Source organism: Phyllobates terribilis, unplaced genomic scaffold, assembly GCF_046119375.1.
Source record: "Phyllobates terribilis strain yellow unplaced genomic scaffold, ASM4611937v1 Scaffold_5__5_contigs__length_657084704, whole genome shotgun sequence".
In the NCBI taxonomy this organism is placed as follows: domain Eukaryota; kingdom Metazoa; phylum Chordata; class Amphibia; order Anura; family Dendrobatidae; genus Phyllobates; species Phyllobates terribilis.
In genome coordinates, this window is record NW_027362765.1 from 155,188,106 (window position 1) to 155,213,571 (window position 25,466).

Below are 25,466 nucleotides of genomic sequence, written 5' to 3' on the forward strand. Positions count from 1 at the left end.
ATTCTGAATCCTTTACTGGTGGATTATTCCATTGACTGCTGAGGGTGCAGGGTGTCTGTGCTGGCTGTCTGTGTATGACTGTGGAATATATATAGTATTCATTCATTCAGTCTGTATGAATGTGGAATGACTATACACTGGTTGTTGTGAACTAATCGAGTGTGGACTGTGTGCAGATTGCAGGTTTGTGCAGCGTCTTATAGCTACTGTAGCTAGTTATCTTTCTAGCTAAAATTTCCAGTTTTTCCTGACAGTTGCATTTTGTCCCCAATCATGTTATTATGGATCTTGCTTGCTCTGTTCTTGTCTATTATGTTGTTTTATTGCTACTTGCGGTTGTATTATGGATGGGGGAGTTTCTTTAAGGAAGAAAATATCCAGCCCCCAAGACCACTAGTCACTGACAAGAGAACAAGAGACAAGGTTCTTAAACAAGGTAAGTAACTGTGACACCCCATATTAAATGCAATGTAAGGATATCATAATTGTGTTCCATTAATACATATAGTCCTGTTTATTTGTATACAGTTATGTTGTAAATTACAGTATAAAAGTAAAATTATACACAATTTGTATTAATGAATGTGACTGTAATGGAGTTCGTCGACAATATAGAAATAAAATTGTGTTTTAAAGGGAACCTGTCACCACAAAAATGCCGTCCTATCTGCAAGCACCATGTTATAGAGCAGGGGGAGTTTAGTAGATTGATATGCGATTTTATGTTAAAAGATTTAGTATAAGTTGCGTTTTAATAATTTAAGCCTCTGCTGTCTCTGGGATTTTGGGTCCAGTGGGCGGTCCTATCAGTGATTGACAGCTTTCTTTCTGTAAGAGTGCATAGAGATATCTGTCCGTCAGTGATAGCACTACCCACTGGACCCAAAATCCCAGAAAGAGCCGAGGTTTAAATGATTAAAATATGGGTTATACTGAGTCTTTTCTTGCAAAACTATATATCAATCTGCTCAGCTCCCTCTGCCTATAACATAGCAGATTAGACGGTTATTTCATAGTAACAGGTTCCCTTTAAGGTATGTCATGTAAAACATTCCATTTGATCTGCAGGTAGAATACAGTTAGGCTGAGTTCACACGATGCGTTTTTCATGCGTTTCCGCGGCGTTTTTGCAGTTGCGTAAACGCCGCGGAAACGCATGAAAAATGCATGGTAGAAGGGCAGCAATGTTCCCCAATGGAAATCCGCATGTGCTGTGCCCATGATGCGGATTTTTCCGCAGCGTAAACGCTGCGGTCAAAAATCCGCAGCATGTCAATTAATTTTGCGGAAACGCTGCTCTTTTGCCGCCATTGACTTGCATTAGACCGCATGGAATCCGCATCACTGTATATGTTGATGCGCTTTTCATGCGGTCTAATGTGCGGATGGTACCCGGGTGTGGATGAGAGGACTCTCATCCAGACCCAGGTACCATTAAAAAAAAAGAATAAAATAAAAAATATATATATTCTCACCTTCTGACGGCCCGCGCTGCGTCCTGCCGGCTTCCCGCGCACTTCGCGGTTGAATGAAGGACCTTCGCTGACGTCAGAGTCATGTGACGGGTCACGTGACGCTGACGTCGGAAGGGCCTACAGTCTCCACTGCCGGCAGCCGGGACCGATGAAGCAGGACACCGGGGGCCATCAGAGGGTAACGTATAGATTTATTTTTTATTTTTTGACATCACACACTATATAAATCCATGCCGGCTGCATGGATTTATATAGTGTGAAGTTGACAAGCACTTTCCAAGTGATGCTAAAATCGCTTGGGAAGCGCTTGTCAACCCGCATGCGGAAATGAAAGTGAAGACCGCTTCATTTCCGCATGTCCCTGGCAGGAAACCGCATGTACAATCCGCATGCGTTTTTTCCTGCCAGAGAGATGCAGAAACGCTCAGGAAAAAATCCTGAGCATTTCTGCATCGTGTGCACATACCCTAATAGAGTAAAAACGGCTCACATAAAAGGACACAAATTCAAAAGACATCACAGAAAAGAAACAACCTTACCAACACCAGGTCAGATTACCAATGCACTAGCAGGATGCAGCAGACCCCCATGATAAAGGCGGGGGCAGCACAGGTGCAAAATACTGATGCAAACAGCCATTCACAGACCTACCAATTCATGGAAGGGATGGCTGTGTAGTATTAAAAATGCACACAGGTGGGGCTTGCATAGGAAGCCAGTCACACAGATATGTGTAATGCACAGGGTCTGGCTTACAGACTATTGATGACGCCCATACTATTAGATCAGGTGGGCTGCCCAGCACTATATGAGTGTACTCCACAAGACAGATGCCCCAATTCACCCAACCAACACTAAAGGGCCCGGCTGCACCCCGCAAAATGGAAAAATGTGCTATAAAAAGATGAATAATGTATAGATTAAATACACTAAATGAGGTATTGGTCGATATTTTGGCCAAAATACGCAAACTCGCAACCCGCATCAAGGCCCAAAGTCCCAGGAACAGCAGAGGTTTAAATGATTAAAACACGGGTTATACTGAGTTTTTTCTTACAAAACTATATATCAATCTGCTTAGTTCCCCCTGCCTATAACATGATGCCCACAGATTAGATGGCAATGTCATAGTAACAGGTTCCCTTTAAAGTATGTCATGTTAAACATTCCATCTGATCTGCAGGTAGAATACAGTAACAGAGCAGAAGTAGAAGAGCAGATTACTATACAATTTTGTAGAAGATTTATTGTTTTTTATTCATTTGCATTCCTGTTTTCTTGGATCCGAGGTGCAGTGGATGCTCCTAATCAGTGATTGTTATAATTTACTGTATGAGTATGAATACAGTCAAAGCTGTCAGTCACTTATTAGGACGGCCCACTGGACCTCGGATCCAAGAAAACAGGAATGCAAATGAATAAATACAAGTGATACTAAATCATCTGCCACAAAACAATATATAAATGTTATCACCTACTTCTGCTCTATAACTTGTTGCCAGAATATTGGACAGCATTTTCATGTTGATAGGTCCCTTTAGAAAAGTTTTCTCATTACAGATTGCTTAAGGTCTGCTTCCGCAGGCTAACAATTGGCTTAATGAGCGTTCGTCAGAACACTTGTTCTTGATCATTGGCCTGTGCAAACATGGCAAGCAGCCAGTCAACAAACTAACAATTTTAATGCGGCATCGTTGGTTGGCAGCGCAGCACGTCTTGTCTAAACAAGGAATGTGCTGTCAACAATATGCAAATTGTATGGAGAACAATTGCAATAAAAGGTTGTCTGGTTATAACAAAATATCTCCGATCCCCAGAATTGGCAGGTGCCCGGTGGGCAACTTTTATCCTCGTTACAAGATGGTGCAGCAGGGTGGATGCCCCATCAATGCTTTATTCATTCTCTATAAAGCTGCTGGAATACGTTGTTCCCAAAGGGAATAAATGGGGCGCAGGTTGCACTGTTGCTCCAATTTTATGGGGGTAAAAGTTCACCAATCCTTGAGTGATCAGATACCCACTGATCAACAAGTTAACACCTATTCCATGGATAGGTGATAACTTGTTTTAACCAGACAACCCAATTAATGACTGTATGTTCCTATACATAAAGCATAAGGCCAAATAGCAATTAACTTGTTGCATTGTCGATCTCCCCTTTCAATGGCTAAGAATCTGTTCATGTAATTTTGCTTTTACACAATTACATAGACAGATTTTTCAGAGTGGACGAGATCAGATGATTGTCTCAGGTCTAGCTCTTGACTGTTTAAAATAGCTGATTCTGTTGAAGAGAACTTCAGCCAGCCTAACATTGGTACTGAAAGAAAGATTTGGGTCCCCCCAAAATTGGATGTGAATTGAGGGGGCACTACATGACACACAGATTCAAGGCACATCAAAGATAAAAGACCCTCTATACAACCTTAAAGGGGTTGTCCACTACTATTCAAAATAGCCCAATGTGTTTTTATGATGAAAAGAAGCTTCTTTCTTATTACCTCCTGCTGCTGTTTCTGCCTGTGAGTGGCGCTATCGGTGGCTGCTCACAGGCATCACATGACCCCCGGCTGCAGCCGGCTCTGACATCTGCTGATGCAGGGCCGGCTCCAGGTTTTTCTGGGCCCCGGGCGAAAGAGTCTCAGTGGGCCCTTTTAACACATACCACGATTCATGATGCACAGATACGGCGGAGAAATATATATATAGTACACAGGGCCCAGCCTGCCCCCTCATCCTTCACATATGCGGACACGCGCACACACGGTACGCAGACATATGCACGCACACACGGTACGCAGACATATGCACGCACACACGGTACGCAGACATATGCACGCACACACGGTACGCAGACATATGCCCGCACACACGGTACGCAGACATGCGCACGCACACACGGTACGCAGACATATGCACGCACGGTACGCAGACACACGCACGCACACATGGTACACAGATATGTACACATACAGACATACACACATTTTTACACAAATTCTTAAAAACATATATAAAACAGACAAATATATATACACAGTCATACTGACATTCACATACATGCACTCTCACAGACCCATTACAAATATTTTTAATATGGGGATTGGGGAAGCCTCACTCACCTGTCCCCGGTCCAGTGTCCTGTCCAGCAGCTCCTCAGGTATGGGGCAGTGCAGGGCCCCCGGCGTGTCACAGACTTCATGGCCCTGGAACATCAGAGGGGCCCACTTGCGGTCGGGTCCGGGCCCCTCCCGCCCATCTGTGCAGGACCTCCGCTCCGACGGTGTTTGATTGCCGGCACTCCCCTAGACATGGCCGCGCGCTGTCCGGCTGTGTCTGCTAGTAATGACGCGGCAGGGGCGACACACAAGCACAATTAAAGGTGCAGTGCCGTCGACCCTGCCGCGTGATTACTAGCAGACACAGCCGGACAGCGCGCGGCCATGTCTGGGGGGAGTGCCGGCAATCAAGCAGCGCCTGCGTCCCTGAACAGGTGCCGAGGAAGCGGCCAGGGCCCCAACAGTGAGTGGGCGGTGGGCCCCTCTGATTTTCCAGGGCCCCGGCACTTGCCCGGGTACGCCGGGTGCTGACGCCGGCCCTGCGCTGATGTCACGTCATGATTCTGGATGCAGCCGGGGGTCTCTCTCTTCTGCGATCCACGGTGGATGCTGGGTTGTGAGCAGGGGTTACCCAGCAAGTCACACCCGGCATCCACCGCGCGCTCTCCCTGTCCCCATTCATTGGGAAAGTGCGCGGTGGATGCTTGGTGTGACGCGCGGGGTAACCCCGCCCACAACCCAGCAGCCACTGCAGGGACCCCAGCGCTCAGTCACGCCTCACTTGACGTGACGTCAGTGGGGGGTCATGTGCTGCCTGTGAGTGGCCAGTGATAGCGCCACTCACAGGCAGAAACAGCAGAGGGAGGTAATTAGAAAGAAGCTTCTTTTCATCATAAAACCACATTGGGCTATTTTGAATAGTACTGGATAACCCTTTTAAAGACATTTGTGCTAAGTATAGATGTGTTCACCTCAAATGATGTCAAAGGGGTTTTGAACCTATATAGTTAGAAAATTAGCTTCAAATGTTCAGCTATTCCTTCTGCAGAGATTATTGCTGGTGGAAAGAAGAAGTACCGTAAATTTTGTTTAGTTAGTTATTCTCACAAAGACTCGCATAGCATAAACCTGCATTAATTCTTGGGCATAGGTTTTCCAGAATGAGTTCATTAAGAAATATTGTGTAAGATGCCAGAACCCCTTCTCCTCCCAGTAATATTCTATACCGTAACCGTATATTTGGTTCTCTCCTCTCTGTCTAGTATAGGATTTGCACAGGACAAAATCCCACCCAACCTAGATGCACTGGTTATTGGAAGTGGTGTCGGAGGCCTATCAGCAGCTGCTGCTCTTGCGAAAGCTGGAAAAAGGGTCCTTGTGTTAGAACAACATGATCAAGCAGGGGGCAGTTGTCACACATTCCAAGAGCATGGGTACGAGTTTGACGTGGGTGAGTATTTTAATAGCCTAAACACTGGTAAACTGATACCTATATGCAACTTATAGTTAAACAAAAGTTCGAGCATCTTAGCTTTTTAAGTCTCCTGATGACTTAATAAGACTCATTTAGATTTTGATGTTACATTGAGGTTATAGTTGCCAACACTGTCTGAAATTGGATAGGTCTCCACTATGTCGGACAGATGCATGAAGGAGGAATGTTGAGGGTGATCATGGACCAGTTAACGGATGGACAACTTCAGTGGAACCGTCTGGGAGACCAATATGACTCAGTCATCATTGGTCATAAGTTGTACAGACTTTATGCAGGAAAACATGAATTTCCAAATACCCTAAAGAAGCAGTTTCCAGGAGAAGAGGAAGCCATTGACAAATTTGTCACTTTGTTGAAGGTGAGGATTAATTGATTTTACATTGAGGAATATACAGGTTTTCCCAGATATGATAACAAACAGCAGTTGCTGAAATTAATCTTTATGCTAAGGAGAAAGTTGTTCCATATCAAGTCATAAAATTGAAAGGTTACCCTGCTATGCCTTGACTTCCCTGTGCCATTACATTAAGCAGTAATCATATTTCCTTGATAATATTAACTACAGGCAAGAACTTCTAACTTTCCTCTTATGTCTGCTCACATAGTCACATATCATGGTACATTTAGATGAGCAGTTCCCCATAAAGATAGACCATGCCGGTGTGAAGAGGCATTTTGAGGGTTTGTAGCTTAGGTTCTCTCATTTCTCATGGGAGGCCAATCGCATTGTTCTCCTGAGGATAAGCCACCGGCAGAAATGTCTGATGGCGGCTTTCTGCTATAGTACACAGGGGCGCTCAGCCAAGTGAGCTCTCCTGTGTACGGGAGAGACGGACGTGATTAAACCTTTTTATATAGTGTAACATTACTAGGAGTGTTCACATTTTATATGTCTACAGAAGGTGGCGCGACAGGTGCCATTGCTGGCGATTCTGAAGATGATACCGCAGTATTTAGCCCTGTGTCTCCTGAAGTCTGGTCTTCTTCACCGACTGTCTCCAGTATTTCACCTTGCAGAATCCAGTCACCAGGATGTGGTGGAAGGCCTTACTAGCAATAAGGACCTCCAGACCATGTTCAGCTACCTCTTCTATGGTGAGTGAGCATATTGTGAAGCTTATACAGAACTGTAGGGAGGGTTCTCTGAAATGAGATATTTTCAAGTCAATCTATCTAGATATCTACCAATGCTCTTCTGGGGTTACTCTTTTTATTTCAGAATTGATGACCTGTTTAACCCAATTCCTGATATTAGGCAGCAGTTCATTTTGCGGTAATCCACTCTTCATGAGGCCTGTTTCAGACGTTCATGTTTCACACTCCGCGCACAGGGTCTCTTGATGAGGGTCCCCGTGCACAGGGTCTCCTGACCAGGGTCTCTTCTTGCAGGGTGTCCTGACCAGAACTAAACAGACTCAAATATGCTTATTAGAGATGAACAAATTGATTCTAAAAACTCTTGTCCAGCAGCCATGTCAGTATTACCTGGCCGTCTGCCGTAAATTCTGAAAACCTCTTCCTGCCTGCTGGCATCACCGGGACTTCTGATAATTGTAGGCATTGCATGATGTCATGCCAGACCTATGAATCAGATACTGGCAGAAAGTAAGCGTTAATAAGACTCCTCTCTGGTGGTGAAAGAATACTGACATGGATGCTGGACCAGTGTCCTGTAAATTGATTTGCTTACGTCTAATGCCTATGAGGATGTTGAGTTCAGGTCAGAACTGTGGCTAGTTCATGGACTCTGAAACGCATCTGAAACTTGCTAAATTAGTTTATCGATGCTTGATAAGGTGACAGATAAGACAATTAGTGAAAACTAGAAATGAGACTTTGTACCTTAAGCGGATGACACTAGATTAAAGATAGTATCGGTTCTTAAAGTGAAGTATGCATGACGTTTACTTAACATAAATATAATGTAAGGTTGGGGTATCAGAGGTATCACTAGGGTATTACCATGATGGCCTATACAACATACCTTGTATAACAAGGCATAACTTAAAGCTCCTGGGCAACAATGTATATCTGTAACAGGGCTCCCAACTACCATGTGCCAATTCTGACTGGTGTTTCATTATGTGGCAGATGGGGCGTTGGGCCTCCTCATACCTCTATTTGGTAAGGTCTACTTTTTCCTAATAAATTCCTGTAAAAGGTGCAAGGCAGTAATTAAATTGTAGATAGGGTGGAAAGCTCCATCTAAATTCTGTTAATGTCCATGGCTTCACAAGTCATCATTTTTGGGGCCTGAAGTTCAGCATGATAGCTATCGGACTGACACTCATTAAATTTATTACTCTATTGCCCCCCACCTTACTTCCATAGTAATACATACACCCAATTTCCTTTCACCTCTGTCTCCTCCATGGAAGTGAATTCTGAGTGCAGCTTAGGCTGACCACTCAAAAAAATATCGGTGATAATACCAAATCATGCAACTCCTCTCCTGGCTTCATCCATCACCTCTCCTCAAGCGTGCCTTAGGCAGCATCCTACTTGGCCTTTCACTCATTCTGACCATAAATGACACAAAAAAAATCACACTGTAGATTCAGACAATCCTGTATCATTTAATTAAACAATAGCCAATCTTATTTCAACTGAAGAAAAAATAAAAATCTACATTCAGCCAATGGTTCTCAGGGCAGATGCAGCCAAGAAAACCAGGCATTACACACAAAAAAACTTACAGTATAGTACAAGGAAAAAGTAAGTAATAAGGTCTTAATAGAAAATGTTATATAGTGGAGGACAATCAGTTAATAATCCCTTCATTCCTATAATTTCACACCTATTACAGTGTCTATTCCCTCTGAATTTATCTGCTGGGTAATCCATTAACTCTCTGTAATTAGTTTATGGATGTGCTGATTACATGTCTGATAAACCAATTAACGAACAAGACCCATGACTTGCATTACAAAGTACAAACACTGGGCAAAGTTTATTATCTGGTAACAGTATAGGGGAGGTGTTAGTGGAGCATGTGCCTTGGGTGCTAGGTGCCAGGAAGGTGCCAACAATTCACTCTGACTTGGCCAGGGTATTTAGATACAAGGTGGGGACAGTAGACTAAATGCCTGTCCCAAGTGATGGAAAGTCTAACAAGAAATTGCAAATATGTGTGTGAACAAAAGTAGGAACTTTGTTTATTGTGCTAGTTTTTTGGGGCTTTTTTTGCTGCTTTTTTGTGACATGGATGGTACGGATCATGGTGGCATGGGGAAGCATCTAATCGAGTCCCATGTGTATGACTACGACGTGCTTTTCAAAGCTAACCTCCCTGAGCATCAAAGTCAGCCTTAGCAAAACCAAACAAAATATACAAGACACCCTCTGAATGGGTGTTGGCCATAACATTGTGTTGTCTTAAATTGACAGCAACCACAAACTGTTGGTATTATTTGCCCAACACCCAGACTCATAGAGCCCAGTTGACACTCAATTGTTAATCAAAATTTTTTACAACTTATTGGCTGTCAGATTGGATTTACAGGAACATTCCAGGGAAAACTAATACACAATTGTATACCCGATAGACAATTTCACACCTAGTAGTTAGAAAGTCACCAAACCAGCTAAAGTGGCAGTACCCATGCCAGTAATAAGTGCTATAGTGAAGCCACTCAGACCCCAATTTTAGACAATCACAGGTGGCTTAGCACCAGAGTCCCCCTTTAGTCAGGTTTACTACATGGTGCCCATCAAGTATTTTAAGGTTCTAAATTTGATTTCCTGACAATCTTAATAGTTGTTTCCATCGTGATGTGATATGACGTGGCTAACTTATTTACTTCAAAATTGAAAATAGATATATTTAGTTAAACTATGTTGAACAAACCTCTCCACCTTGATAATAATGTCCAGTGAATTCAGCTGCCTGGTGAAGCAATGAACTTAAAGGCTATATGCACCTTTTACATAGAAAAAAATATTTTTACACATGTTAGTGGTTGCCCTTAGTTAATAAAAATTCACTAAACCTTATTCCTACATGCATTTATTTTCAGATCCATAGATACATAGTTTGCACCTTTATCCAATTATCAGATTATTCTCTTGTGGGAGTGTCTCTCCCAGTAATATAGGCAGGATGTGAGGTATGTGCGTATACAGGGTCCGCACTAGCTCATATATCAGCACAGCTTCTATACTGAACTTATTTCCTCTTTGTGTGTTTTCTCCTTTTCTACTGTTCTCTGCCTTTCCTGAGAATGTACATGCTTTCTCTTATATCTACATTGTGGAGATGTACAGTATGTGCAACCAACAGAAAACTTTGAGATTTTAGACGGGGGAGCAGATACCATCAGAACTGAACAGGAGCTTTTTTTAACATTTGTAAAGTTTTTGCAACACTCTCAGCTAGAGAAAGGATTTACAGAAATTCAGTAATATCAAAATGGTAGAAATTTATTTAATGAAGACTATTTATAAAGTTGCTTAATTTTCCATTAAGGAAGCAAATGACCAATAAACATGTTCTGTACAAAGGTGTCCATGGTCTTTAATGTTCTGTCTTTGTTTTACAGGAGTCCCACCCAATGACTCTAGCTTTATGATCAATGCGCTTCTTCTTCATCATTACAAAAGAGGAGCCTGGTATCCTCGAGGAGGGAGCAGTGAAATTGCTTTCCATATGATTCCTGTAATAGAGCGTGCTGGAGGCAAGGTTCTTGTAAAGGCTCCTGTTACACGGATCTTGTTAAACAATGGTAGAGTCACAGGTAAGCAATGAAGGACAAAAAAGTGGAGACATAAGCTGAACATTAGTGGTAGAGCACCTAGAAGATGGTATTAGGGATACAATACAATCGTGGGGTTTTTACAATATGCCCGGTAACAGAATCTGTACACAGTGGTGCGGCTTGAAGCTTCTACATTTTGATTTACAAATCAATGTATATAGTCGGACTCACTACTTACAGTAGTGTTCAAAATAATAGCTGTCCAATATGACTAACCAGATTAATCACTGTTTTTGGTATAAATTATATTACCACATGTCAAACAATTTACCAGTTGGTGCCATAGATTCTTAGGAAACCAACAAACTCGGCATTCATGATCTGCATGTTTTTGAGTCTATTTGAATAATTAATTGAAAGAGGGCGCGGCGTGTGGAGTTCAATTAGTGAGGTCAATCATTCTGTGAAAAAACAGGTGTGAATCAGGTGGCCGTTATTTAAGGATGAAGCCAGCACATGTTGTACGTGCATTTCTCCTTGAAAGCCTGAGAAATAAGGGCCGTTCGAGACATTGTTCAGAAGAACAGCGTACTTTGATTGAAAAGTTGATTGGAGACGGTAAAACTTATAAAGACGTGCAGACACTGATAGGCTGTTCAGCTAAAATGATCTCCAATGCTTTAAAATGGAAATCAAAACCAGAGAGACGTGGAAGACAATGGAAGACTACCATTCGAATGGATCGAAGCATAGCCAGAATGGCAAAGGCTCAGCCAATGATCAGCTCCAGGATGATCAAATACAGTCTTCAAGTTACCTGTGAGTGCTGTGACAGTTAGAAGATGACTTTGTGAAGCTAATCTCTTAGCAAGAAGTCCCCTCAAAGTCCCACTGTTAAAAAAAAGACATATACTGAAGCGGATACAATGTGCCAAAGAACACATCAACTGGCCTAAAGAGAAATGGAGAAACATTTTGTGGACTGATGAAAGTCAAATTGTTCTTTTTGGGTCCAAGGGCTGCAGACAGTTCGTCAGACGACCCCCAAACTCTGTATTCAAGCCACAGTACACGCTGAAGAAAGTAAAGCATGGTGGTGCAAGCATCATGATATGGGCATGTTTCTCTTATTATGGTGCCAGACTTATTTACTGCATACCAGGGATCATGGACCAGTTTGCGTATATTAAAATACTTGAAGATGTCATGTTGCCTTACGCTGAAGAGGATATGCCCTTGAAATGGGTGTTTCAACAAGACAATGACCCTAAACACACCAGCAAACGAGCAAAATCTTGGTTCCAGTCCAACAAAATTAAGGTTATGGAGTGGCCAGCCCAATCCCTGGACCTTAATCCGATAGAACACTTGTAGGGTAACATCAAAAATGCCATTTCTGAGGTAAAGCCAACAAATGCCAAAAAATTGTTGGAGGTAGTCAAAGCATCCTGGGCTGGAAAACAGTTGACAGGTGCCAGAAGGTGGTTGACTCTATGCAACATAGATGTGAAGCAGTTCTAAAAAAAACTGTGGGTATACAAATACATTTTAGGTTAGTGATTCACAAGAATGATAAATTCTCAAAAAAGAGTACATATTGTTTGTAAAGACAAATGCAGACATTGCTATTTTTTAAAATAACCCATTGTTAATTTTTTGTTATTTTCTGTAAAGTAGTTAACAATTATATACATTTCTCTTCATGTTTTGAATTAGAAAACAGTGTGCAAGATTCCCAATGCATGGAAATAAAAACTAGTATAAAGAATTTGTGCATAACTCATGTTTTTGAACACACTGCTATTATTTTGAACACTACTGTATATACCAATAATGTCATGTATCACCATAATGGATGACATCATAGCAGGTAAAAATGAGGATTACTATAGTGAGTCTGTCCAGCACTTGGTTACAATGCTGATAGAGTTTAGGGATGGAAAAATTGAATGGCTTGGAAGTTATACATTTTCTCTTTAGGGGTTGCTGTAGAGAGAAAAGGAAGGGAAATTTGTATTCATGCTCCTGTGGTCGTATCAGATGCTGGCATCTTCAACACTTATGAACAACTTCTACCTCCTGTGGTTAAGAACACACCTGGTAAGATGTGACCATGGAAAATAGCCATGGAAATTTTTATCACTAGCTTCAAGGAATTGAAGGGATATGGAAAACGTTTACATTTGATTCTAGAGAAATGTTCTCATAATTGTATAACTGTTCAGAAGTCTGTTTTATAGAAGTAATATCTAATGAAATTATGTTTTTTACATCATTACCCATCTGTTCTTCTCTTCCTTATTAGAAGTGGAGTCCCTCTTGTCAAGTCTGCAGTATGGGATGGGTTGCTTTTTGGTCTTCGTAGGTATATGTGGGACAAGTGATGAGCTGGGACTGAAGTCAACCAACCTCTGGATCTATACGGAGAGTGATCTCAACAGCTTGTGAGTAGACACAAATCTTCCTTATTGATAAAATTTGATACCCAAAACCTTGACCCACCGAAGCCTTAAGAAAGACTTGATCAATTGATGAAAACTTTGTAAACCACATCATCCAATCTCTCTTGCATCTTCTAGTCAAAAAATTAAGAACTTTGAAAACTCAGTTGTGTTACATCTATACAGAAGATGTAAAGTTGGCAATGCAGCTAATTTAGATGTTGGCCAAACACTAATTTCGCTGATAACTACCTCCCCTCTCTTTGTTGTAAACATGCATGCTTGGATTGCCCAAGAGTCCATGTTTATTTCAGTATGAAAATGGTAATCTGACAGTAGATTGTCTTCTAGAGGAACAAAGGTTCGGCCAATTTAAAACCCAACCAGCTGAACCTTTTTTCTATCATCCTCTCTCTCTTTAGCCTCCACTTTAACATCTTGGAAAAACAAGATAAGTACATTCACAGTCACTCAAAAGGGTGTGGTGGAATGCTAGACTATTTGTTCTTCTTATTCAGAATGGAGAAATTCCAATCTTTGGAATGGGAACAGGCATGCAAGCAATTACCCTTGATGTTCATCACTTTTCCATCTGCTAAGGATCCTACATACAGTCAAAGGCATCCAGGTCAGGATTATGTGAATTTGGATCTTTTTTAAGCATTACATAGTTATGTAAGAAAAGTACACCAAGTCCAGTTGCCCACTTTGTCTAGGGAAACTATCATAGTGAAGAGACCATCAAGGTGAGCAGAATTACTAAAGGATTGATTATTCACGTTTGATACTTGAAGGTGTATTCTAAGCTACACAGATATCGGCTATCTTTGTCACTACTATATACTTACCAAAGGATAGGTGATAATTTGTGTAGATTGAAATACCCTTTTAAAGAAGGGTTAATTTTTTTTGTTGTTTTTTTTTTAGCTCCTTATTGTAAAAGCTATAATTTTTAAACATTTTCCATCAACATAGCCATTTAAGGTCTTGATTTTGGTAGTGTGAGTTATATTTTGAAAGTTTCACATATTTGGATACATATAACGTATTGCATAACTTTTATTAATATTTACAATGTTGGTATAAAGGGCACAATAATTTTATTCTGTGAGTCGTTAGAATTAGTAAAATTAAAAACTCTATATAAATACTTTCATGCCCAAAAAGACAAAAGTATTCTATAAACAGCAGTGGCATCCTTCTTTTATTGTGTTAGCTATCCAGCATGATAAATAATGCGATCAATATTTAACAATGCTGTATAGATTTTTATTCCTTTTTTTTTCACAAAAAAAAGGAATTAAGGAGCCCAGCTCAGTAAAATCAATACATTGCTGATTGTAGCATCTAAGGTGCTAAGGGCCCAAGATTTGAGTTATCATGGATCCTGGCCATTAGAGTAAGGTGGCAGCTGTATAATACTGCTGGCCCTAACAATTCATCATGGTTGGGTAATAGTATCTTCCCATTCAGTGTGGAAAGGCGTTAAAGGGGTATTCCAGCCAAAAAATACTTTTGTCATCTTTGTACAGTGTGATAAGGCTTAACTAATAGTCAGAGGAAAGTGGAAGCAATGCACAACTGTTGTCATCAATTATAATTCCTACTGGGACTAGAAATTGTAACATTATATATGTTTTTGTAGTACAAAACATCCATCCTGCTGTGTTCATGATTTCGGGTTACTGGTGCATGGACAGCCCAAAGATGGTTGCATCTCTTAACAATTAGGGTATGTGCACACGATCAGTAATTGCTGCGGATTGGACACAGCGCACTTGCGCTATGTTCAATCCGCAGCGGCCAGATGTTACAGCATAGTGCCCACTATGCTTCTCCGTGCTCCTGTGGATCACCCGCGGACACGCGGCATGTCAATTTCTCTTGCAGAGTCGCTAGTCTCCGCAAGACAAATTAGATCAATACAATGTATTGATTGCGGTGAATCCGCATGGTTCAATGAACACATGCGGATTCACCTGCGTGCAGCGCTTTGGACACAGCATAAACTATTCTGATGGAACGGATGTTGGAGCTGGTTCAGACGGGACTGATACTGGTGCTGGTACAGATAATGCGGGTCTCAAGCACAGGTCCTGGTTCAGGTACCGTAGGTGCGGCTTCAATATCAGGTCCTGGCAGCGTGGCTTCTGTTTCAGGTACCGCAGGTGCGGTGTCAGGTTCAGGTAGTGTAGGTGTGGCTTCAGGATCAGGTACCACCGGCGCGGGTTCAGGTACCCCAGGTGCGTCTTCAGGATTAAGACTCAGCACTGGAGCGGTTTCTGGTTCAGGTACTGCAGGTGCGGGTTCAGGTACTACAGGTGTGGTTTCAGGTTCAGGTGATTATTCAGAAAAGGTGAAGGTAAACTGGACAGTTACAGAGACCTAACAACAGACTAGCAGCTTGCAGACTGGCTAAGACAATTGTTGCTCAGGCATCTCCCAACAGGTGGAGGTACCTTAAGCACTAAGTGCCTCCCAGCTATTGTCTGAGGACACATTAGGAGTGTGCGCAACCTAAGCGCAGTGTCAGGAGACCTGCGTGGTGTGCGCAGACCCAGGGACACGGGAACCAGAGCGGCAGGGCGGCCTGGGTGGTAAGTCGGCATCCCTGCCGGGAGAGAGAAGCGGAGGCATGATGTAGGGACGCTGGAGTTACACATACATTTACATATGGAGCTAAGCCCGCTCTACACACAACAGATGCCAGATGTGTTATACAGCCAGCATCTACCTCTAACATCAGACCTAGTTACGATCACTGTTTAAAAGCCGCCATCAATCCATGACAGCTATATTTAAGGCATGCAATTTGAGTGATGAGCCACTTTGGGTGGACAATTACCGCCTCTGTGATGCCAGTGCAGGGTGCCGATGGGTTGCCTTGTTAACGAGCAGCCAGCTGTTTTTCAGTACATTGTATGATGAAATAAATGGAGTCATTCAAAACTGCAACTCATCCCGCAAAAAAACAAGCCCTCATACGGCTATGTCAATGGAAAAATAAAAAAGTTATAGCTCTTAGAAGGAGAGGAAAAAACGAAAGTACACTACAAATCCTAAATTAGATGACCTCCTCTATAGGCCATTCTTGTATGACTCTGCTGACAATGGCACCTTATGACTGGTTCTGTCAATGGAGTGGCCAAAAACCACGCAACCGCGGTGAAGAGTACCATACTATGAAGATGAAGTTGGCCGAGCACATGGCTGAAAGAGCAATAAAAGAATTTCCACAACTACAAGGAAAGGTAGTGCACACAGATATTTGCATTTATTTGAGGGTATTTTAAGGGAACCCACGGGGTAGAGATGAGTAAATCTCCTAAAATTCGGGCAGATTCACATTCGTCCAAATTGAACCTGCCTTGATTGTCGTTTTCTATGGTCTGAGGTCTCAGCAAAACCCAAAACGTAATAAAACAAGAAATAGAAAGGGGTTAAAAAAATAATAAAATATTACACTCATCTATCCTTGACTCGCCCCTCTTCTGTTCTGCAGACACACTTCCCAGCCCAGTCCTCCTCTAGCTAAAGATCTGGGTGCTAATTAATTCTCACGCCCCAAGGTTATTACGTGGGCATAACACACATCATGACTGTATGTGGGCATAGTCAGCGTTGGAAGACCAACGACCAAAGCTAGCGGGTGACGAGGCCAAGAGCTTCAGCAGCAGGACAGGTGAAGAGTGAGCTTAGGACAGGTGAGTATAATATTTTATTATTTTTTTTAACCTCGTCACTGCCCCATAAATATCCATTTTGCTATATTCGTGCAAACTGAATCACAAAAAGTTTATAACAAATTCGATTAGTTGCGAATCAATTCACACATCTCTACCACTGGACAAAACTGATATATTGTGGTCTGTTACTGCAGAACCAAAGGAGGGTAAAGCACAACACAGAAATCCTCTCTTTGATGTTCTTTGCATCTCTTTTTTTTATGCACTGTAGCAGTGATGTTTTTTTTAACAATTACCCCTAGCAGACAAATAGGCTTACAAAGAGGCAGCCTTCTTCATAGGGTGGTTTCTGGTCTTTTTTTGGGACACTGCAAGGTGGAACAAAGGTGAGGCCGGACATATCTCACAATTTGGCATTGAAGAGTGATGCTTATTGGGTTATACAGATACAGATGGTTTCCACCGGCCATATGAGTTCTTAGTAGTTCCTTATGTCTTATAACCACTGCAATGTACAGTAATCACTTTCTTTTTTCATTTGCCTTGAACATAGATTGAATACATGGAAGCTGCCACCCCAGTGAGTAATGAATTTTATCTAAGGGCACCAAAGGGGTCCATGTATGGTGCCGAGCAGAACTGCAGCAGGTACCAGTGTGACATTATCAGCCGAATGAGGTCGCAGACTGCAGTGTCGGGGTTATACCTGACAGGTGAGAGGTGCTTAACCAGGAGAAGCCATAAGAATAGAGTTGCTTCTATCCGACAACAAAAACTGATGATATGGGCAACAAGTGTTTTTTCAATTATCAGTCTTGAGAAATGAGGCCTCAAGACAGGTCCCTTCTAGCTGTAGATGGGGGTGCTGACGAGGGTAGACCACCCTACATTAACTTGTTATGTCTTAATTGTTATCAGCCTTTAAAAGAGTTCTTAGAATCATAACTTTTAACTTATTCACGGGATAAGTGACAAATGTCTAATTCCTGGGGGGCAGGACCCCACCAATCATAAGAATCAGGGTCTTCTGTCCCCTATTTGAATGGAGTGGCAGATACACGTGCATGGTGCTGCTTGACTCGAAGTCTATGGGACTCGTGGATCCCCATCACTCCCACAGGCCTTGCTGTGTATAGCAACCAATCACAGCACAGGTGTCAGTGTATAGATCGCTGTGGAGTAATGAAAGCTGCACTGGGATTGGTTGCTCCTCATACAGCTTTGATAAATAAGTCCATATTCAATGAAAATATAGCGGCCGATTTCTGAAAACTATTTAAAAGTGAATCCATCATTGTTGCTCAGGGCAACCAATCACAGTGCAGCTTTCATTTTAATTTCTTAGCGCCTAATAAGATATAAAAGCCGCATTGTGATTGGTTGCCATGGGCAGCAAAGACAGTTTATGCGTCAGACATTTTCATAAAAATTGTATTTTTATGGTAAATGTGGTAGATTATTACCTCCATGATATGAACATTTCTTGAATTTACTAAATATTGTTATATTTTTTAAAGGGAGTCTGACTCTTTTTAATTACAAAAGTTTACTTAGACTTTCATTACAAGTTTTTGGATATTTGGTTCCTGAGACCCACACCGATCACTCAAACCACTGTGCAGAAGCACTCGGCTCAGCTGGCAGAAGGGGTCAGAAGTAGTGATGAGCGCAAGTGCTCGTTACTCGAGTTTGCCAAGGGTGTCTGTCAGGCAATCCCCGCATGTTTTGTGGCAGTCTAACAGCTGTGCATTCCCGATCACCCTCGGCAAACTTGAGTAACAAGCACTTGCGCTCATCACTAGTCAGAAGCACTATGTTCCCACATGAGGGTGCACATAGTGGTGTATGGACCCATAGATTTTCTATGGAGTCCGTACACGCTGCGCATGCGATCGTCCAGGAACAGAACGCTTCTGAGCACTATTGCTTGCTGAGTGATCAGTGTGTTTCCCAGGACCCAGACCTCTATTTATCTACAGGACGTATAAGTGGCACAAATATAAAAAAAAAGTATACAAGTTTAATTACACATTAAATGGTTATTGCCAAAAAACAAGTAATCCCATAGCCATAGAATATGATGAAAGATAGGGAATAACTTGCTAATCATTGGGGATAAACTGTTGGAACACCAGTGATCCTGAAAGAGGGGTCACTGAGGAGCCCCATCTTGAGAGAAGTAGAAATGAGCCTGCTTGACCTCTGCCCCATTCATTGTCTATGGGACTGCGGGAGAAAGCACAATATAGAGTGCCACTATTCTGTCAGACACCATTTAATCTAGAGTCCCCTCACAAGACGATTTGATTAATGATCACTGGGAGTCCAACTGCTGGAACCCCCAGAGATCAAAAAGTTTAAGAGTAACCTTTTAAGGGATTGTGAGGTCAACCCTTCTCTGAGGACAGTGCTCCCAGATCATTGGATTCCCTGGGACCAGTTGCTTTTGCAGCAGAGATATACATACTGAGGCCGCTGCAGAGCAAAGGTAGTATTACATGCTGGGCATAGAGATGGACGCGGTTGGTCAGTAACGTTCTCTATGCATAACCTACAGTAGGTGAATATTATAATAATATTATGGGTCTTCTCCTTGTGTTGCAGGGCAGGATGTCTTCAGCAGTGGGGTGGCAGGTGCAGTACATGGAGGATTGCTTTGTGCCTCTGCTGTCCTCAATAAGATCCTTTACATCGATCTTTTGATGCTGAAAAGGAGGCTTAAAAAACGGATAAAACAGAGGCGCTCATAAACAGAAGTAGAGCTGACCTCATCCATAATAAATCTTATTGGAACTGGAAACTGTAACATTGTGTGTTTTTGTCTTACAATATATCCTTCCTGCTGTGTTCATAGCATCTGGTATAGGCAATGGAGAGGAGTGATGATTGACAGAACAAATACAAGTGTTCATAGGTATGTATACATATATACCGCATATACCTTCCTCCAATCCATTCAGTTTCCATTGAAAAGCAAGAAAGTTGAGTTTATTTTGTCCATGGGTATCATACTAATGAAACTCCACCCAAAAAAGAAACTCTAAATAATATTAATTCATATGTCTTCTTTCATTCCATAACTTATCATCTAGTATAACTTCAGTATCTCACATATATACATATTTTCAGTTTTTTTTTTTTTTTTATAGATTAGCTCCAAAATTCATACAGACATGACCTTCTTTGCTTTCTACCACAACTCCCCCTACCTACTTCATATAACCTCCCTATATCTCCCTTTATTACTCCATATAACCTCCCTATATCTCCTCCTATTACTCCATATAACCTCTCCTATATCTCCTCCTATTACTCCATATAACCTCCCCTATATCTCCTCCTATTACTCCATATAACCTCCCTATATCTCCCCCTATTACTCCATATAACCTCCCTATATCTCCTCCTATTACTCCATATAACCTCCCTATATCTCCTCCTATTACTTCATATAACCTCCCTATATCTCCTCCTATTACTCCATATAACCTCCCTATATCTCCTCCTATTACTCCATATATCCTCCCTATATCTCCTCCTATTACTCCATATAACCTCCCCTATATCTCCTCCTATTACTCCATATAACCTCCCCTATATCTCCTCCTATTACTCCATATAACCTCTCTATATCTCCTCCTATTACTCCATATAACCTCCCTATATCTCCTCCTATTACTCCATATAACCTCCCTATATCTCCTCCTATTACTCCATATAACCTCCCTATATCTCCTCCTATTACTCCATATAACCTCCCTATATCTCCTCCTATTACTCCATATAACCTACCTATATCTCCTCCTATTACTCCATATAACCTCCCTATATCTCCTCCTATTACTCCATATAACCTCCCCTATATCTCCTCCTATTACTCCATATAACCTCCCTATATCTCCTCCTATTACTCCATATATCCTCCCTATATCTCCTCCTATTACTCCATATAACCTCCCCTATATCTCCTCCTATTACTCCATATAAACTCTCTATATCTCCTCCTATTACTCCATATAACCTCCCTATATCTCCTCCTATTACTCCATATAACCTCCCTATATCTCCTCCTATTACTCCATATAACCTCCCTATATCTCCTATTACTCCATATAACCTCCCTATATCTCCTCCTATTTCTCCATATAACCTCCCTATATCTCCTCCTATTACTCCATATAACCTCCATATATCTCCTATTACTCCATATAACCCCCCTATATCTCCTCCTATTGTTCCATATAACCTCCCCTATATCTCCTCCTATTACTCCATATAACCTCCCTATATCTTCTATTACTCCATATAACCTCCATATATCTCCTATTACTCCATATAACCTCCCTATATCTCCTCCTATTACTCCATATAATCTCCCCTATATCTCCTCCTATTACTCCATATAACCTCCCTATATCTCCTCCTATTACTCCATATAACCTCCATATATCTCCTCCTATTACTCCATATAACCTCCCTATATCTTCTATTACTCCATATAACCTCCATATATCTTCTATTACTCCATATAACCTCCCTATATCTTCTATTACTCCATATAACCTCCCTATATCTTCTATTACTCCATATAACCTCCATATATCTCCTATTACTCCATATAACCTCCCTATATCTCCTCCTATTACTCCATATAATCTCCCCTATATCTCCTCCTATTACTCCATATAACCTCCCCTATATCTCCTCCTATTACTCCATATAACCTCCATATATCTCTTATTACTCCATATAACCTCCATATATCTCCTATTACTCCATATAACCTCCCTATATCTCCTCCTATTACTCCATATAACCTCCCTATATCTCCTCCTATTTCTCCATATAACCTCCCTATATCTCCTCCTATTACTCCATATAACCTCCATATATCTCCTATTACTCCATATAACCCCCCTATATCTCCTCCTATTGTTCCATATAACCTCCCCTATATCTCCTCCTATTACTCCATATAACCTCCCTATATCTTCTATTACTCCATATAACCTCCATATATCTCCTATTACTCCATATAACCTCCCTATATCTCCTCCTATTACTCCATATAATCTCCCCTATATCTCCTCCTATTACTCCATATAACCTCCCTATATCTCCTCCTATTACTCCATATAACCTCCATATATCTCCTCCTATTACTCCATATAACCTCCCTATATCTTCTATTACTCCATATAACCTCCATATATCTTCTATTACTCCATATAACCTCCCTATATCTTCTATTACTCCATATAACCTCCCTATATCTTCTATTACTCCATATAACCTCCATATATCTCCTATTACTCCATATAACCTCCCTATATCTCCTCCTATTACTCCATATAATCTCCCCTATATCTCCTCCTATTGTTCCATATAACCTCCCCTATATCTCCTCCTATTACTCCATATAACCTCCCTATATCTTCTATTACTCCATATAACCTCCATATATCTTCTATTACTCCATATAACCTCCCTATATCTTCTATTACTCCATATAACCTCCCTATATCTTCTATTACTCCATATAACCTCCATATATCTCCTATTACTCCATATAACCTCCTTATATCTCCTCCTATTACTCCATATAACCTCCATATATCTCCTCCTATTGCTCCATATATCCTCCCTACATCTCCTCCTATTACTCCATATAACCTCCCTATATCTCCTCCTATTACTCCATATAACCTCCCCTATATCTCCTCCTATTACTCCATATAACCTCTCTATATCTCCTCCTATTACTCCATATAACCTCCCTATATCTCCTCCTATTACTCCATATAACCTCCCCTATATCTCCTCCTATTACTCCATATAATCTCCCCTATATCTCCTCCTATTACTCCATATAACCTCTCTATATCTCCTCCTATTACTCCATATAACCTCCCTATATCTCCTCCAATTACTCCATATAACCTCCCCTATATCTCCTCCTATTACTCCATATAACCTCCCTATATCTCCTCCTATTACTCCATATATCCTCCCTATATCTCCTCCTATTACTCCATATAACCTCCCTATATCTCCTCCTATTACTCCATATAACCTCCCCTATATCTCCTCCTATTACTCCATATAACCTCCCTATATCTCCTCCTATTACTCCATATAACCTCCCTATATCTCCTCTTATTACTCCATTTAACCTCCCTATATCTCCTCCTATTACTCCATATAACCTCCCTATATCTCCTATTACTCCATATAACCTCCCTATATCTCCTCCTATTTCTCCATATAACCTCCCTATATCTTCTATTACTCCATATAACCTCCCTATATCTCCTCCTATTACTCCATATAACCTCCCTATATCTCCTCCTATTGTTCCATATAACCTCCCCTATATCTCCTCCTATTACTCCATATAACCTCCCTATATCTCCTCCTATTGTTCCATATAACCTCTCCTATATCTCCTCCTATTACTCCATATAACCTCCCTATATCTCCTCCTATTACTCCATATAACCTCCCTATATCTCCTCCTATTACTCCATATAACCTCCCCTATATCTCCTCCTATTACTCCATATAATCTCCCCTATATCTCCTCCTATTACTCCATATAACCTCCCTATATCTCCTCCTATTACTCCATATAACCTCCCCTATATCTCCTCCTATTACTCCATATAACCTCCCTATATCTCCTCCTATTACTCCATATAACCTCCCTATATCTCCTCCTATTACTCCATATAACCTCCCTATATCTCCTCCTATTACTCCATATAACCTCCCTATATCTCTTCCTATTACTCCATATAACCTCCCTATATCTCCTCCTATTACTCCATATAACCTCCCTATATCTCTTCCTATTACTCCATATAACCTCCCTATATCTCCTCCTATTACTCCATATAACCTCCCTATATCTCCTCCTATTACTCCATATAACCTCCCTATATCTCCTCCTATTACTCCATATAACCTCCTATATCTCCTCCTATTACTCCATATAACCTCCCTATATCTCCTCCTATTACTCCATATAACCTCCCTATATCTCCTCCTATTACTCCATATAACCTCCCTATATCTCCTCCTATTACTCCATATAACCTCCCTATATCTCCTCCAATTACTCCATATAACCTCCCCTATATCTCCTCCTATTACTCCATATAACCTCCCTATATCTCCTCCTATTACTCCATATATCCTCCCTATATCTCCTCCTATTACTCCATATAACCTCCCTATATCTCCTCCTATTACTCCATATAACCTCCCCTATATCTCCTCCTATTACTCCATATAACCTCCTATATCTCCTCCTATTACTCCATATAACCTCCCTATATCTCCTCTTATTACTCCATTTAACCTCCCCTATATCTCCTCCTATTACTCCATATAACCTCCCTATATCTCCTATTACTCCATATAACTTCCCTATATCTCCTCCTATTTCTCCATATAACCTCCCTATATCTCCTCCTATTACTCCATATAACCTCCATATATCTCCTATTACTCCATATAACCCCCTATATCTCCTCCTATTGTTCCATATAACCTCCCCTATATCTCCTCCTATTATTCCATATAACCTCCCTATATCTTCTATTACTCCATATAACCTCCCTATATCTCCTCCTATTACTCCATATAACCTCCCTATATCTCCTCCTATTACTCCATATAACCTCCCTATATCTCCTCCTATTACTCCATATAACCTCCCTATATCTCCTCCTATTACTCCATATAACCTCCCTATATCTCCTCCTATTACTCCATATAACCTCCCTATATCTCCTCCTATTACTCCATATAACCTCCCTATATCTCCTCCTATTACTCCATATAACCTCCCTATATCTCCTCCTATTACTCCATAAAACCTCCCTATATCTCCTCCTATTACTCCATATAACCTCCCTATATCTCCTCCTATTACTCCATATAACCTCCCTATATCTCCTCCTATTACTCCATATAACCTCCCTATATCTCCTCCTATTACTCCATATAACCTCCCTATATCTCCTCCTATTACTCCATATAACCTCCCTATATCTCCTCCTATTACTCCATATAACCTCCCTATATCTCCTCCTATTACTCCATATAACCTCCCTATATCTCCTCCTATTACTCCATATAACCTCCCTATATCTCCTCCTATTACTCCATATAACCTCCCTATATCTCCTCCTATTACTCCATATAACCTCCCTATATCTCCTCCTATTACTCCATATAACCTCCCTATATCTCCTCCTATTACTCCATATAACCTCCCTATATCTCCTCCTATTACTCCATATAACCTCCCTATATCTCTTCCTATTACTCCATATAACCTCCCTATATCTCCTCCTATTACTCCATATAACCTCCCTATATCTCCTCCTATTACTCCATATAACCTCCCTATATCTCCTCCTATTACTTCATATAACCTCCCTATATCTCTTCCTATTACTCCATATAACCTCCCTATATCTCCTCCTATTACTCCATATAACCTCCCTATATCTCCTCCTATTACTCCATATAACCTCCCTATATCTCCTCCTATTACTCCATATAACCTCCCTATATCTCCTCCTATTACTCCATATAACCTCCCTATAT

General features: G+C 41.2%; 1 protein-coding gene across 4 annotated transcripts in view; it reads left to right on the forward strand.

Moving 5' to 3' along the window:
* LOC141272477 (all-trans-retinol 13,14-reductase-like) overlaps positions 1-25,466 on the forward strand; it is a 27,921-nt gene continuing 2,455 nt past the window's right edge. Inside the window, exons 1-11 of one of the 4 annotated variants that reach the window (XM_073683245.1) lie at positions 1-436; positions 5,802-5,984; positions 6,158-6,387; positions 6,929-7,124; positions 10,568-10,762; positions 12,704-12,823; positions 13,029-13,167; positions 13,587-13,792; positions 16,249-16,415; positions 17,404-17,563; positions 19,455-19,764. In XM_073683245.1, the coding sequence (XP_073539346.1) occupies positions 274-436; positions 5,802-5,984; positions 6,158-6,387; positions 6,929-7,124; positions 10,568-10,762; positions 12,704-12,823; positions 13,029-13,167; positions 13,587-13,792; positions 16,249-16,415; positions 17,404-17,563; positions 19,455-19,600 (1,905 nt within the window). In that variant the 5' untranslated portion in view covers positions 1-273 and the 3' untranslated portion in view covers positions 19,601-19,764. Of the gene's footprint in view, positions 437-5,796; positions 5,985-6,157; positions 6,388-6,928; positions 7,125-10,567; positions 10,763-12,703; positions 12,824-13,028; positions 13,168-13,586; positions 13,793-16,248; positions 16,416-17,403; positions 17,564-19,454; positions 19,765-25,466 lie in introns of all 4 variants that reach the window. The other 3 variants (XM_073683247.1, XM_073683249.1, XM_073683248.1) reach the window with 3 other exon arrangements.